Source organism: Bidens hawaiensis, unplaced genomic scaffold (assembly GCF_021521415.1).
Source record: "Bidens hawaiensis isolate Kalapana, Puna unplaced genomic scaffold, B.hawaiensis_p1.1 tig00006258_1, whole genome shotgun sequence".
NCBI lineage: Eukaryota > Viridiplantae > Streptophyta > Magnoliopsida > Asterales > Asteraceae > Bidens > Bidens hawaiensis.
In genome coordinates, this window is record NW_027491415.1 from 399,971 (window position 1) to 414,650 (window position 14,680).

A 14,680-nucleotide genomic window follows, 5' to 3' on the forward strand; every position below is an offset into this window, starting at 1 on the left:
CATGCTCGCCTCGGCTGTTTTAAGCATTGAGTGAAGTTCTCCAATGTTTTTGTCCCACCCGTTCATGTTATAATTTAACACGAAAGTGTCGAACCTTTTCGACAAAGAGTTAAGGATCAAATCCGTTGCTAACTCTTTTGAGATGGGACAATTGAGCTTGGCGAGGCGATCAATGTAACTTTTCATCTTAAGTACATAAGTTGAAACTGGTTGATTATCATCCATTCTACATGCATGCAAGGCTCGAACCGTTTCGAACCTTTCAACCCTCGATTGCTTAAGGAACATTTCCTTAAGTTGAGTAATCATGTCGTACGCATTATGGTTTTCGAAATCCTTTTGGATTTCGGGAACCATAGTCGCCAACATGAGGCATGATACTTGAATGGAATCTTCCGTGTGTTTGACCCAATTCATGTATTCGACCTCAGTTCCCTCTTCCGGTTCTTCGGGGATAGGTGTTTCCAAAACATGATATAATTTTTCTTGTTTTAGAACAATCCTTAAATTTCGGAACCAATCCGAAAAGTTATTGTGGTTAAGACGGTCTTTAGCGAGAATAGATCGGAGAGATACGTTTTGGACGTTAGGGATTATGTTGTCGTCGACGTGTGCGGCCATCTGCAGAATTTTAATTAAGTTCATTTTAGTGTTTTAGACTTTTAATTATAAATACCCTTTTATATATACCAAATATAATTAATAATTAAAATCTAGAATCCAACAATAAACCCGACTCCGGTTAGGTGACCTTTTTCCCATTGTCGGTTTATCAAGGTAGTTATTCATAACAATTGCAAACCATTTTGCAACTTCTAGAGTTTATGGGACCGGTTCGAAATCATATTTCGTGTCGGCATGTTTATCCCATCAACACCTATTAGACCCATGCTTGGGTGACCCTCTTCACATGGTTCTAATTTAAGTCGTCCTACTTGTATCAACTTGTAATATTAACATACAAACGGTTAGGTGACCTTTTTCCCATTTATATGCCAATATTACCTCAACATATTAATTTACTCTACGCGGTTAGGTGACCTTTTTCCCACTAAGAGCTTACTAATATGTTAAGCGTTATACAAAAGGATGGTTTTTAACTCGTTATCCTTAATTTAAAAGGGATTTTTAGTTTTAATAATTCTAGTTGTAAAACTTTAAATCATGTTCTAACATGCATTTAGTAACATGATATTTTGAAACCATTTTCAAAATTCTAATATATAATAAAACCATTTTATTATGGGCGTGAGACGGCTAGTTAATAAGTCCATTTTATTAAACTACGTGTCACGTAATTACCGATAATTATTAGAACCCGTTTTATGCTTTGTTAATTAATTCTATGTGACGAAGTTGATATCCTAATATCTAACAACCACATAATCAAACAATCAATTAACAAGCATACACAATTATACTAGACACGAGCCACTAAGTTAGACCACACTTGTTAGCCGAAACAAGTGTGTGTCTTAGGTCCAATCCTAAGGGACACATGACACATGGATGTTGTAGCTCCCACTCGATCCCGCATCCAAATGCTTCGAGCATCTTCTTCAACCCCGTTGTGATCCATTGGGCTTGAACTTGGGCCTTAGCTTCCATAAGCTTTCATTTGGCCCAAACTTCCAATTTTGCAATCTTCTTTAATTTTACAAAACAAATGTCCTAATACATTTTTCTATAAAATAAAGATATTACAAATAACCTATTTATTACATACCCATATGAATAAATAATTACAAAATTACAAAATTGCCCCTAATTAATTATTACAAACCGAAACTTGAATAATTAACTACAATCACAACATCAACCACAAACAAACATCCATTTTGGTCTACGGCTCGGTCTAGTTTTAACAAACATAACCCGTTATGTTTTAGGAACCCGTTCCAAAACCCCTTGACCTTATCGGGCCTAGCCCAACCCAATTTGGGCTTGACCCAATAACTTGATTATGGGCTTCGGCCCACATGTCCAAAACACATGGGCTTCGGCCCAATGAAAAGTCTAATGGGCTTCGGCCCATTTATCCAAAATGGGCTTCGGCCCATATAGCTTTTTCCCTTTTTTTCCGGTTAGCCCAATAACCATTTTCAAGTGGGCTCCGGCCCAATTTCACCCGAATTGGGCTTCGGCCCATTTACTCGGTTTTTATTTTTATTTTTTTTTTTTGAACAAAGCCCAAAACAATAACAAGATTAAATACAAAAAAAAATCATGCATGTTAATTTTTGTATAAAATCTTTCAAGGGGAAAAATATAAAACCGAGAACCCGAAGCTTAGTTTCCCGTATCCCGGCTCTTGATGCCATTTGTTGGGTTTCTATGGAAATTTTAAACTTAGTTAACCATTTAACTAGTCATTAATTAAGGCGGAAGCGTGATAATCACAAACTTAAACATATGTATCCATATATATATATATATATATATATTACAAGTTTATATGATATGTTAATCTATGAATAACCCTTTATTCTTGTTTCAAGATTACCATTAATCTTAAGATTAGAAACCCGAGACAAAAGATCAAATAATACGGGAAAAAAACTAAACTATCAAAGATTGTAAAACTTACATTCTTAAACCTTTAAGAGATGTAGTTGATGGTTGAAGAAGATGATGATGTTGATGCTAGACTTTCAAAAGGAAAATCCTCAAACGGAATGTACCCCGAGCCTCCAACACACACCGAGCTATGTTAGGAAGCTTGAACACGAAAAACCGAGACCCGAACCTCCTTTTTTTTCCTTGGCCGTAAGTAAGTAGCAAGAAAGAAAGAAAGGGACTTGTCTATCTTTTGTTACTTGAAAGTTTATATGATGATTATCTTTTTCATCATTCAATCCATCCATCCATGATGTTAGGTATTAGGTCAAGTAAACAATACTCAATCTATACCAAATACATGACAAGATTTGACCAATACATTGGGGTGTGGGGCCCACCCAAAACCGGCCCCAAATATATTTATTTTTTTTATTTTTTTTATTTTATTTTTTTTTTTTTATACTTTATAAAATATATAAACACCCCATCTTTTATAAACCATTTTATAAAAGAACACATAGTTAAATAATCATTCCAATAATAATTATTTGAATAAATAAATTAACCAATTAATTTATTTAACACTTTCAAGTAAATATTCAGAAACCCGATTTTCTGAATGTGTCGTGTTCTGTATTTGTCTTATAGATCTTATCTCAACAAATACATAATTGGTGTGTGTCTAACTCGTTATTGGGTATGACCCGACTTGGATCAAACACGGCTAGCCACATTAACCTAATTATGTGTCTCGGGCATACGGTATTCCAACACAATCACCAAGTGCGCTCCCTTACAAATCCCACTAGAAGACATTAAAGAGGCCACCAACAACTTTCATTATGAAAACATTGTCAGGCAAGATAGATTTGGGCTGTTATACAAAGGACAGCTTTTGCAATCGGGGAACGTGATCAATATTACTGCACGGAGGTTAGACCGTAAAAATGGCCTAGGAAACTTGGAGTTCTGGAATGAAGTCACGGTGCTTTCTGATCTCAAGCATACAAATCTGGTCTCTATTATTGGATTTTCCGATTGGAAAGATGAGAGGATCATCGTAACCACACATGAGGCCGTCCATGGAAGTCTTTCCGGGCATCTAAACAGCCGTAGCCTCACATGGATGCAAAGATTGAGGATATGTGTAGGCGTGGCTCGTGCTTTGAGTTACCTTTATCATGATGAGGGACGTGAACACGACTATTATATCATGCATCGTTTCATCAACAGCGGCACGATTTTGTTAGATGAGAACTGGGAGGCCAAGTTATCCTCTTTCGAATATTCCGTCAAACAATGTTTCAAGGACCCAAATGAAAGGACGGGATGTGTGACCCACAAGTTGGACATCTACGCATTTGGTGTCGTTTTATTCGAAATATTGTGCGGGAGGGAAGCATATATCAAGAACGAGGCTAACGAGTTTCTAACTCCATTGGCCAAAAATCATTATGAAAACAATACGTTGCAGGATATAATCCTTCCTAGTCTGTGGAATCAAATGTCCTCGGAATCCCTCATCGTATACTCAAAAGTAGCATATTCTTGCGTACGGGAAGAGCCAGATAATCGCCCAAATGTGGACGACATTGTTGCTGAACTTGAGAAAGCATTATTTCTTCAAGTAAGTCACTGTTTTAAAGTCTAAGCTTCAAGTTAGTAGTGTTTCTTTAAATGCATATAATTATATAAACCAGAACTTTAACTTATGTGCATTTAATGACATATGATTGAATAGAAAAGCCCATTTTCCTGGGGCTGCGAATCGCATTCTCTAATCTCCTTTTTAATTTCTGTATGTCTTTCTCATCGTCCCAGTTGAATTCAGAGGTTAAATCTGATCAAGTAGACAGGCCTTGAATTCAGAGGTTAAATCTGATCAAGTAGACAGGCCTTCCAAAATTCATAACAAGGAAAAGATGTTGCATGACCAAACTGACGACTCGCCTGAATCTGGCGTTGTAAGTTTGCTATGTTATAAAGTTTTTAAATAATTACATCAAATAGACTTTAAGCAGGTAGGTGACAACATCTATTTGATATTTGCAGGCTGGCCATATGGATTGAGGAAGGAGGCTAAGTTAAAGGTACTTTCGGTTGGTGTGGGCGGGTCAAAAACTGGGTCACGTTGAAACTGGTCACATATAATGAATGCATTCTTGTGAATTTGAAACTACTTCTAACAGTTCTGAATAAACATATCCGAAAATTTCATTTTCTGTCAAAATATAATAAACTACTGTATAACTGTTAAACATTTCTGTATGGCAAATAAAGTCCAGGTGGCATTTGGTTGTAATTTGGAAAACGGATATGATTGTAATTTGTTTTGTACCATAAGTCTTGGCCCGGCCTTTGTTTTAGAGTGTGATCGATTTCACTAAACTGAGTTTGTTTGATTATATTTGTAGCAATCATATATTTTTTTTCTGGTTGGTAGTAACATGATAACATGATTTGCTCACCCTTATTAAATTGACCCAAATTGACTTGAGATGAGATGATTAGACGTGATTTGTTAGATTTACATCTCTTTAAGGACATGGTTGAGGATAAGACTTCATGAAGACGTAGAATTAAGGTTAAGGGCCTTTAGGAAGAGGGGTTATCTCTTGTTATAACTTTTTATTATGTTAATTCATTATTATTATTTTTATTTTTCTATTTATTGTTATTGATGTTATTATTTTTATCATAATAATTATTATTATTATTACTATTATTATTATTATTATTGTTATTTTTGCTTCATTTTATCTTGGTTTTGTTTTACTCTATCTATTATAAATGTTGTTTAAATGTTACTAATAGTATTACTTTTAGTATAGTATTTCTATACTATTTTCTTTTATATAATATAATTTTATTTTATCTTACGAATTTTATTTTTTATTTACTGGGGATCTCGCTAGAAACAACCTCTCTATTCTTAGAGATAGAGATAAGGTCTGCTACATCCTATCCTCCCCATACTCTAATGATAGATCTATTTGTGGGATATGTTGGGTATGATTGTTATTGTTTATCAAATTGGCTTTTAGAGAATGTGATTTTTTTTCCTTGATAGGAAGTTGTGTAAGTAAAATACTCAAATGGGTTGACAATGCTGGGATACCCATGTTGAAACTTTAATTTAATAATTCATGTAACTCTCTGAGGTCCATTCTGTAACTAGTAGAAACTATTTTTAGTTTGTATGTATAAACTGTCTATGTAAGTTTAGGAGGTCACAAACCTTGTGTTTTCCTTGGCTATCCTAACCAACACTGTGGGTACAACCTATTTTCACAACTCAAAACCAGCCCATAGCACCAATTCAGACACATACCAGACCCACCCACAACTCAACCGGACCCTCCAACTCGCACAATCTGAACACGTGCTATGCACGGGATCTCTAAACCAAAAAAACTATTCAACCTCGTCTCTTCCTCAACCATTCCCATTCCCAAAACCCAAACGATTGCCTTGTCTACTACGGAATGACATAAGGCCCACATTCTTGAAATATCAAGTCTTATAAAACACTCAGGGGTTCTTTATAGCAATAATTTTATAAGTTATTATATACATATTATCACCAGTGTGAAATCAAAAATATATAAACCAAGTACAACTAACAGCATATTGAAACTTTTCAAGATTCACCCATGAACACTGCACCATGTCCACTGGCTTTCATAAACTTCTTCAAAAGAAGCACAGCAATAGCAAGTGCGAGTCCTACAGCCGCCCACGTGAACAGGCGGTCATCAGCCGGTTTCTGAGCCATGGGTTGGTGCTGCTGCACCACCATAGGTGGTGCAGGAGACGGTGCATTCATAGTTGCAGGTGGTGTTACATGAGCCACCTGCTCTGATAACGATACTCTTGACCCTTCGGTTTCTGGGTTCTCATTTGAAGGAACTTCATGTTGTCCTTCTTGCTGTTGTTCTTCGTTTTCAATTATCTCTGTGTTAGTTTTAGCAGGACTTTCCGGAGTTTCACAGGGTTGTTCTGTGGCAGCAGGAGGTGGTTCTGAAGATTCCGGGGAGTCAGGTTGCGGGACAGGGGGTGCCTTACTCATCATGTACTCATGAATCTGCAACCAGTTGACTAATAAAGGTCAAACCTATAAGCTGCCAGTTTTCACTTAATGCATATTCTTACTAGCTAAACCATACTAGTTATTCTGCTTTCTAGGAAAAAATCAATGCATTTAAGATCACACACATATATATATATATATATATATATATATATATATTTGACTTCCAAAAAGTCAAAGAACAATCTGAATGAAAAGCAATGTGACCTCATCAATGAGCTTTTGTCGATCTGGAGAACCAAATTTTGGTGCAGCTTCACGAGATTTAACTGCAAGAGCACACCTCTCTTCTTTCTTGTAGTCTAACGAGCCCAAAGCGCCATTAGGGTTTGTGGGCATAAATGCAATTAATGCTGTTTGAGCAGTCCTAACTGCAAGTCAACACATTTGTTAGTTTGACTATATGTATAACCGTAGAACTCACAATGAGTCTCTAAAGGTCAACAACTTGTATGACCAAGAATAGTCAAAGATCAGATGCTTACCACTCCATGATGGCTGCCAATGTTCAGGATGATGATTTGATATGCTTAAACAAATCTTCGTCTGTGTTTCAAAGCGTCCATTTGGCTGCAAATGACAATGTGGTTATAAAACTAATTAACATGAGAGTAAACACAGTTGATTTGCAAGGTAACACTGATTTAAAACTAAAAATAAAATTAAGAGAAAAAAGACTACTGTCAGCAACATAAAAGATGGTGGTTTGAATGGGTATTCTGAAGGCAACTGAATTCGCCCGTGATAAATTCCTCCTTCAAATTCAGTATCATTTGGTCCTCTAATTGCAAACTGCCATTCAAATATATTCTCCTGAATAGAGAATATATAGCCCATTTAGAACACCATAGAATATTACTAAAAAAACATTAAAGCTTGGTTGAGATGAGGATGTTGAGGTGGATGTGTAGGCACACAAGTTTGGAGTGTTGGACCGAATAAGAAATGAGGTTTTTCGGAATTAAAGAACCACCAACAGAACACATTTGAAGGCCACAGAATCACAGTTTAAAGTAATTAAATATAAAACTCCATACAGGCTCTTACATTCATTGCAAGAACGATGACTCTGATTTCATATAAAATGAAAAACCACAATAAACATGATAACTAGGGCTGTAAGCAAACCGAATGTTCGGAGAACTGTTTATGAACTGTTCGTTCGTCTAATAAATGAAGAAACATGAACAAGGGATTTCGTTCGATTAACTAAATGGACGAACACGAACATGTTCATTGTTTGTTTATGTTTGTTCGTTAAAGGCTTTTAATACTTTTTGATGACTTTTCTTACCTTATCATACATATTTAAGCTAAATTATTTACTATAAAACAAAAAATATATTATATGTAAACTAACATATGAACATAAATGCTAAATAAAACACCATCACAAACTTGTTAGCCAGACCGAACTGTTGACACTAACATTCTCGGTTAGCCAAACCAAATAAATGTGTTGACGAAGAAGTTCATTTCCTTAATGAACGAACACAGACAATAAGTTTCGTTCGGTTAGCTGACAGTGAACCGTTCATTATCCGATAAAAGCTTAATGGACGAACATGATCAAGGCCTTGTTTGCTTCGGTTGGTTTACAGCCCTAATTAAAACACAAACCAACCAACCCTAACAATATTTTATATACTAGATCCACATAAGCATAAAATAAAACACCGAAATAAACTGTAATAATATAATTTGAAAACCTCAAGCGGAAGACTCATGAAATCGTGAGATGGATTTGATTGCATCTCTTTGAGCTCCTGTAATATCCATTTCACCGACGGATTCTTCATGTTATATTTATTATTATTATTATCCGCCATTGTTGATCGATCCTCAATCAATTAACAACGGAAGAAGAACAATAATTGAATGAGTTTGTTGAAATGATGAAAGAGGGCAGGCGTTGACACACACTTCGGCTGGATTACGTGGCAACTGCTTATTGGTTGGTCAACCATATTCATACTTTTAATTTTAATTAAATATTGTTTTAAATGCTATTTCTACAACTTTAATTAATAATGCAACAACTCAATTTGTTCTACTCCGGCTATATAGTGGCTACTTAAAATTAGGATGGTAATTTATTTTTGTCTCTTTTTTCTGAACAGCGGAAAACGTCTGATCTGGTCAGATGTAATCAGACGTGGGGTTATTTGTTTTTTTTCTGGCATTAAGAGGTTCAGCGTCTTAATAGAATCTGAACCAGTAAGAGCTTTTAGTGGGTCTGAAAACCTCTTAACCCAAAAAAACATACGTTTGTCTCCGACCTCCATTAACTTCTAACCCGGAGACTAGGCTCCATCTCCGACGACTAGAGGTTCGTCTCTAGCCTCCACCTCTTAATGATTCAGATTTCAGACATTTGAACCACCTATTAACATTCAAATGTGGTATTCAGATTTAGACTTAAATCTCTAAAAAAACAAACGGGGCCTAAGTGAGTTGAGGCGCTCACGAAGGTATTACAAGTCACTCACCAAAATCTCGGATCGACCCAAACTATTGTTTGTCGACATACGTCTGGTCGATTGCAATCACCACCACCACCTTGTTGTGGCCTTGTGAGCTTCACAACAATATGTTTCGATATTTTCCGCCTTGAGGCCCGTGTAGTACATGAGTTTTAGTGTAAACATTATAGATTTGTGAATTGTAAATATAAAATTTGTTTATAATCAGTGACGGATCCAGGAAATTTTCTCACAGGGGTCGGAAATCCCAAGGGTTGATTGTCTATCGCTAATTTTTTTTTTCAGTACCTTCAGGTCGGGGCGGGGTGGGCGGGTCACATAAAAAGGATTAAAAAGTTAAATTATAAATAATAAACAAAACTACGTCACTGCGAGAGACGTAATGAGGCAACAAGGCGTGGAGCTGGTGCATTTTGTTCAAAAACGTATCGATTCTTGGTTCAATAAAAATATGAATAGACATATATTTTATATTTTTATGTATAAAGTTAGCAAGAAAGCTAAAAACTTTTGTATGTGTGTATATATATATAGAGATAAAATAATAAGATACAAATAAGCAACCAACTAAAATTAACCATGGTGTGTTGGTGGTCCAAGGTAACCCAAGAAAAAAAAAGAAAAAATTATTATCTATATATTAAACAATATGTATAGCCAAGTACAACTAATAATATATTATTAATTTTATATCATCTTCTCCCCAAAACTCCTTCCCACTCCCACTTCAACTCCACTCCATCGGGAAAAAATTTCCGGCAATAGTTCTCCGTTCTATCTTTTCTTCTTCTTCTTCCTTTTTTCAGTATTTCACAGGGGTCGGTGTCAAATTTTTACAGGGTCGATCAGGATTATTTGTATATATAAGACACATTATTTTTTTTATCATAGGGTACGCCGACCCCTGTGGCTAAGCGGTAGATCCGCCACTGTTTATAATTATCACATGTAATATAGTTTTACACATAATTATGTACTTATTGTTTACGTTAATTGTGTTTTTCTTATTTGCATCATATTATCAACTGTAAATTAAATATTGACCCAACCCGTTTAATATACGGGTTCTAAAACTAGTTATCTATATATAGTAAACGAGAAATTTGGTGCCACAAAGCTGAAATAGGATCCACGATTTATATATATATTAGATATTAGGTTATTGACCCGTGTACGACACGGGTGGACGTACACGGGTGGAAATATAGAAATCGTCAACAAAAGACATATTTAAGGTGATAAAAGTTTGTTTCATATGTTTATGTGAAGAATTATTTGATATATTTGCAATTCATATTCTTATGTAAACAAAGTACTTAAAAGCGTAAACTTACTAAAACAAAAGATTTATAGTACATTGTTTGGAAACATAATTTAAAACTTTAAAAATTACAAATTCATGAGCTGCTAAATATTTTCTTATAAATCATATTTGGTGTCTTATTTGTAACTTTATATTGCTTATCCAAAATATGCATTTTAATAGAATCTCTACTCTTCACTCTTGAAAAAGCAACATATAGTTGACCGTAAGTAAAACGGGTCTCTCATATATATTCCAACTTTTGCTATAAATCTGCTTTGAGTTGTTACAATTATATCGCGCTTATTTATTTTGTCACCAATATCATCAACGATTAACGCTGCAACTTAGAAGTTTTTGGCAGGTTGTAAGTCCTTGCATCTTTTTGTCTTGTTCCAATAATGCACAACTTTAAATTCATATCATGATCGTTTTTAAAACAATCACTTACCATCCAGTATCCTTGAACCAAAGGATTTTGAGAATCCAACATTGTCTTCAAGTAATTCATTATTTCTTTATCTAACATTTCCGAACTTATTTTTGTGTCGTTGCGTAAGAAAATGGTTATGTGTTAAAAATAATTTAATTAAATTACTCATAATTTAGATTGTTCATAAAAAACATTAAAAATAATAAATGATGTTTTAATGATCCCTCTTGAGTCATGACAATTATGATATATAATACGCAAATCCAGTTATTTCATATAAAAATCCTTATTTATGACTTTTTAATAAGGTTTTATATATTTATGCACTATTAATTCAAAGTGGCTAACCAAAATTTGGTATGATTTATTTTAAAAATAAAACATTGATACCGATATTATTATATTACATTTTGTGTGTATAAAAAGATATTTAGGAAAATAAACATTGTCATGGATTTAAAATTTAAATTTACAAAGACTAAAATTTGGTTGTAACAAATAAATTATCTTAAAATAAAAATAAAAATGTTCAACACGGGTTAGTAAATCAAAGAACCGTTTACCACTCAGGTGAAAAATATATAATATGTCATATATATGCATATGTTATACACTATAATGAATTGTAAAAAGTTGTATTTCTAAGAAAAAATATAATTTTATATGAATTATAAGGAATTTGTTAGAGTAAAATTAGTTCAATCATCTTTTTAATTTAAACCATGAACCAAAATAATACATTAAGAAAAAAAGATGCAAAATCTATTTAATTCATATGTTACATGCCCAAAAACCTTGTAAAATTAAGACAAATGTTCGAAAATATATGCTTTAATAGGTTATAGGTTAGTGACCCGTGTACTAAACAGGAGAAAATTATATAAAAAACGTCAATTATAAATATATGTTGAGAAATCTGCATTTTGCCTCCCTGGTTTATATCGTCGCTGTATGGGTAAACCACTGAAAAAGATTTTGCGAATGTTCTGCCACTGTGAAATTTTGGCGGAGCTGTCTGTGCCCTTCCGTCAGTTGACCAAGCGTTGACCTGTTAAAAAATGTTGAAATTACGTTTTTACCCCTAAGCCTTTAATTCGTTTTAAAAATAATCACCCAAAACCATGTGAATGCCGGGATTCGAACCCAAGACCTCCAAACATCAATCCACCAAAACAACCAGTTGAACTAAGTTAGTGTTTGGTATATCTATACAACCTAAACAATATATTATCACTTTTATCACTTCATCTTCCCCAATTATAATTAGGGTTTCTAAGTTTTAATTCCAGAAAATTATCATCACTAATAATCACCAATATATCATCTACACCACCCATACACCATCAAATTCCGATAACGGTTTGATCCAGAGGTTATAAATATTGAAACTTGTAGTGAAAGATTAGAAGTTTTTGATGTTGCTGGTAACAGTTTTGAAGGCGAGATCTCGATGAGCATTGTTATAAATATTTAAACTTGTAGTGAAAGATTAGAAGTTTGTTGATACTTATTTGGCCAACGAATTTCGCCGGAAAATCGGCCGTGTATGGCCGCTGTGCAGACGAGATGACCGGAAAAACAAGATGGTGGTGGCTGTCGTGACCTTGATGATCGATAAAACGAGATGACCGGAAAAACGAGATGGCCAGAATCCATGGCGGTGATGGCTGCCGTGGCGGCGGCGTGGTGCCGGAGGTTAGGGGTTTTGATCGGAATGATTTATGGGTGCGGTGGTTGAATTATTGAAGCGATTGGTGGTGGGATTTGAGAGATTTGAGGGTTTGAGTGATGAAATCTAGGGTTTGAGGATTTGAGAGATTTGATTACTTGTTATGAAACTGATGATGAAGATGATAAGATTAAGAGGGATTACTTGGTGGTGGGTTTGAGGATTTAAGGTTGATGATGATGAAGAATATTAGGTATGTTTGAGATTGATGATGATGAAGATGAACTGTTGATGATGATGAAGATCTGCTGATGATGATGAAGAATATTAATATGATGTTGTTATATAATAATACAACATATTAATAAAATATTAATGTTGCTGATGCTTTTCTACGTCTATTATTATTATTATTATAATTGTTATTGTTATTATTATTATATTATATTTATTATTTATTAGAAGAAGATTACTAAAATACCCTTAATATGTTGGTATTATTACTAAAATACATACGGTCAACTGACGGTAGGAGTCAGAAGAACCAGCTAGAGAAACATAGGGCCCAAAGTTCGCAAAATCTTTTTTAGGGGTTAACCCGTCGCGTGACGATATAAACCAAGGAGACAAAATGAAGATTTTATTCTAAAATAGATTGTAAGATGCAAATTATATGATTTGTCATTTTCAAGATGGGAGTTTTATAAGACATAATGTAGCTAGAGACAATTAAATATTGTTAGACAGGAAAAAGTAACAGACACAAAATGAATGCAATTTTTGTGTAAATCTTGCCCTACACTCATAAATGTGACGTGGCAAAAAGAGTAAATGTACACAGGAATGCATACATAAAATCAAAACTAGAAACTTACTTTTGGTCTAAAAACATGTTTAAAGAAAAGCAGACCCTTGATTTAGTTGTCTAAGGCTATCTGTTATGAGGCTCTAAACTCGGCACCAAACATATCAAATAGGCATCGTAACGCATGCTACACCATGCCGGAACCATAAACCTGGTGCCGAGCAACCATAGGCGGAGTTAGAGGTGTAGAAGGGTGGGGCGATGGGACGAGGCCCACCGTCCATCCATAATTTGTTATGTCCAATCCTAATTTGTAGTGTAATAAATAGTCTAATTTTTCTTGCTTAGTGTAAATGTCCACCTTCCAAAACTTAAAGTCTAAGGCCCAAAGCAATTAATTTTAGTATAATCCTAACCGGTTAATTTTAGTTTTCTGAGTGCATCGTGTCATCATGAATCAACTTTTGCTTCCCAGACACTGCTTCGACTTCTCATGTTCCGCCTCCCATTGTGTATCATCGCCCCACTGCAGAAATTTTCGCCTCCCGTCCGTATTGTGCGCCACATACAGAAATTTTCTGTATCCACCTCTTCAAGCAACCATCTTTCCCCTTTTCCTATGAACTTCTTAGCACCCAAATAAATGAAAATATGGGGTTTACTAACAACCAATCACATTTAAAAAAAACGGAAATCTACTTAAACTACAACAATCAATCAATCAATCAATCATACCCAGTAAAATCCCACCGATAGCAGAGCTATAGGTAGGGTCTGGGGAGGGTGGGATGTAGGCACACCGTACCTCTATCCAAAGGAATAAAGAGGTGGCTTCCAGAGAGACCCTCGGCTCTAAGAACATGTGTATGAAGCAAAAAAAAGGAAATCAAAGTTTAACAGTTATATAAAAAACTACTACTAATTATAATAATATTAATAATAAGGTCACAGTTTAACCGCAATATAAAAGCTAATAATAATAATAATAAAATATGTAAGGGAAATACCATTATGGTATGTGACCTAAATAAGTTAAGTCTAAGCCCTAAGGTATTCAATTCTCTCTAAAAATCCTTAACTTTAATTCTACTTCTCCACGAATTCCTATCCTCAACCATGTCCTCGGAGAGGTTTAAAAGGTGTGTTAGTTAAAGCTCCAATGTCTACATGACAGTGCCCTAAACCCTAAACCCTAAACCCTTAAACTACAACATGAAGTTAAAAGGTGTGTTAGTTAAAGCTCCAATGTCTACATGACAGTGCCGTGACGCTTTAACTAACGCCAACCATATCCACAACACATAGCTTCCATAATATAATGATTTATAATAACTCGTC

The 14,680-nt window shown here is 34.8% G+C and overlaps 1 protein-coding gene across 1 annotated transcript; it reads right to left on the reverse strand.

Annotated features, from left to right (window-relative positions):
• Window positions 1-5,793: 5,793 nt before the first annotated feature.
• LOC143631782 (ubiquitin-conjugating enzyme E2 32-like) lies at window positions 5,794-8,535 on the reverse strand. The gene is made up of 5 exons (XM_077100427.1): window positions 8,359-8,535; window positions 7,331-7,462; window positions 7,135-7,219; window positions 6,857-7,020; window positions 5,794-6,643 (listed from the first exon to the last, which is right to left on the reverse strand). Exons 1-5 carry the CDS (start codon window positions 8,476-8,478, stop codon window positions 6,200-6,202), a joined length of 945 nt encoding a protein of 314 aa, XP_076956542.1. The 5' UTR covers window positions 8,479-8,535; the 3' UTR covers window positions 5,794-6,199.
• Between the last annotated feature and the right edge of the window lie 6,145 nt (window positions 8,536-14,680).

Coding starts and splice junctions, on each gene's coding strand:
- LOC143631782 (XM_077100427.1), bottom strand. CDS start 8,478: ATGGCGGATAATAATAATAATAAATATAACATGAAGAATCCGTCGGTG. Junction 7,463..8,358: donor TCATGAGTCTTCCGCTTGAG/GTTTTCAAATTA, acceptor TTCTCTATTCAG/GAGAATATATTTGAATGGCA. Junction 7,220..7,330: donor CATCTTTTATGTTGCTGACA/GTAGTCTTTTTT, acceptor TGTCATTTGCAG/CCAAATGGACGCTTTGAAAC.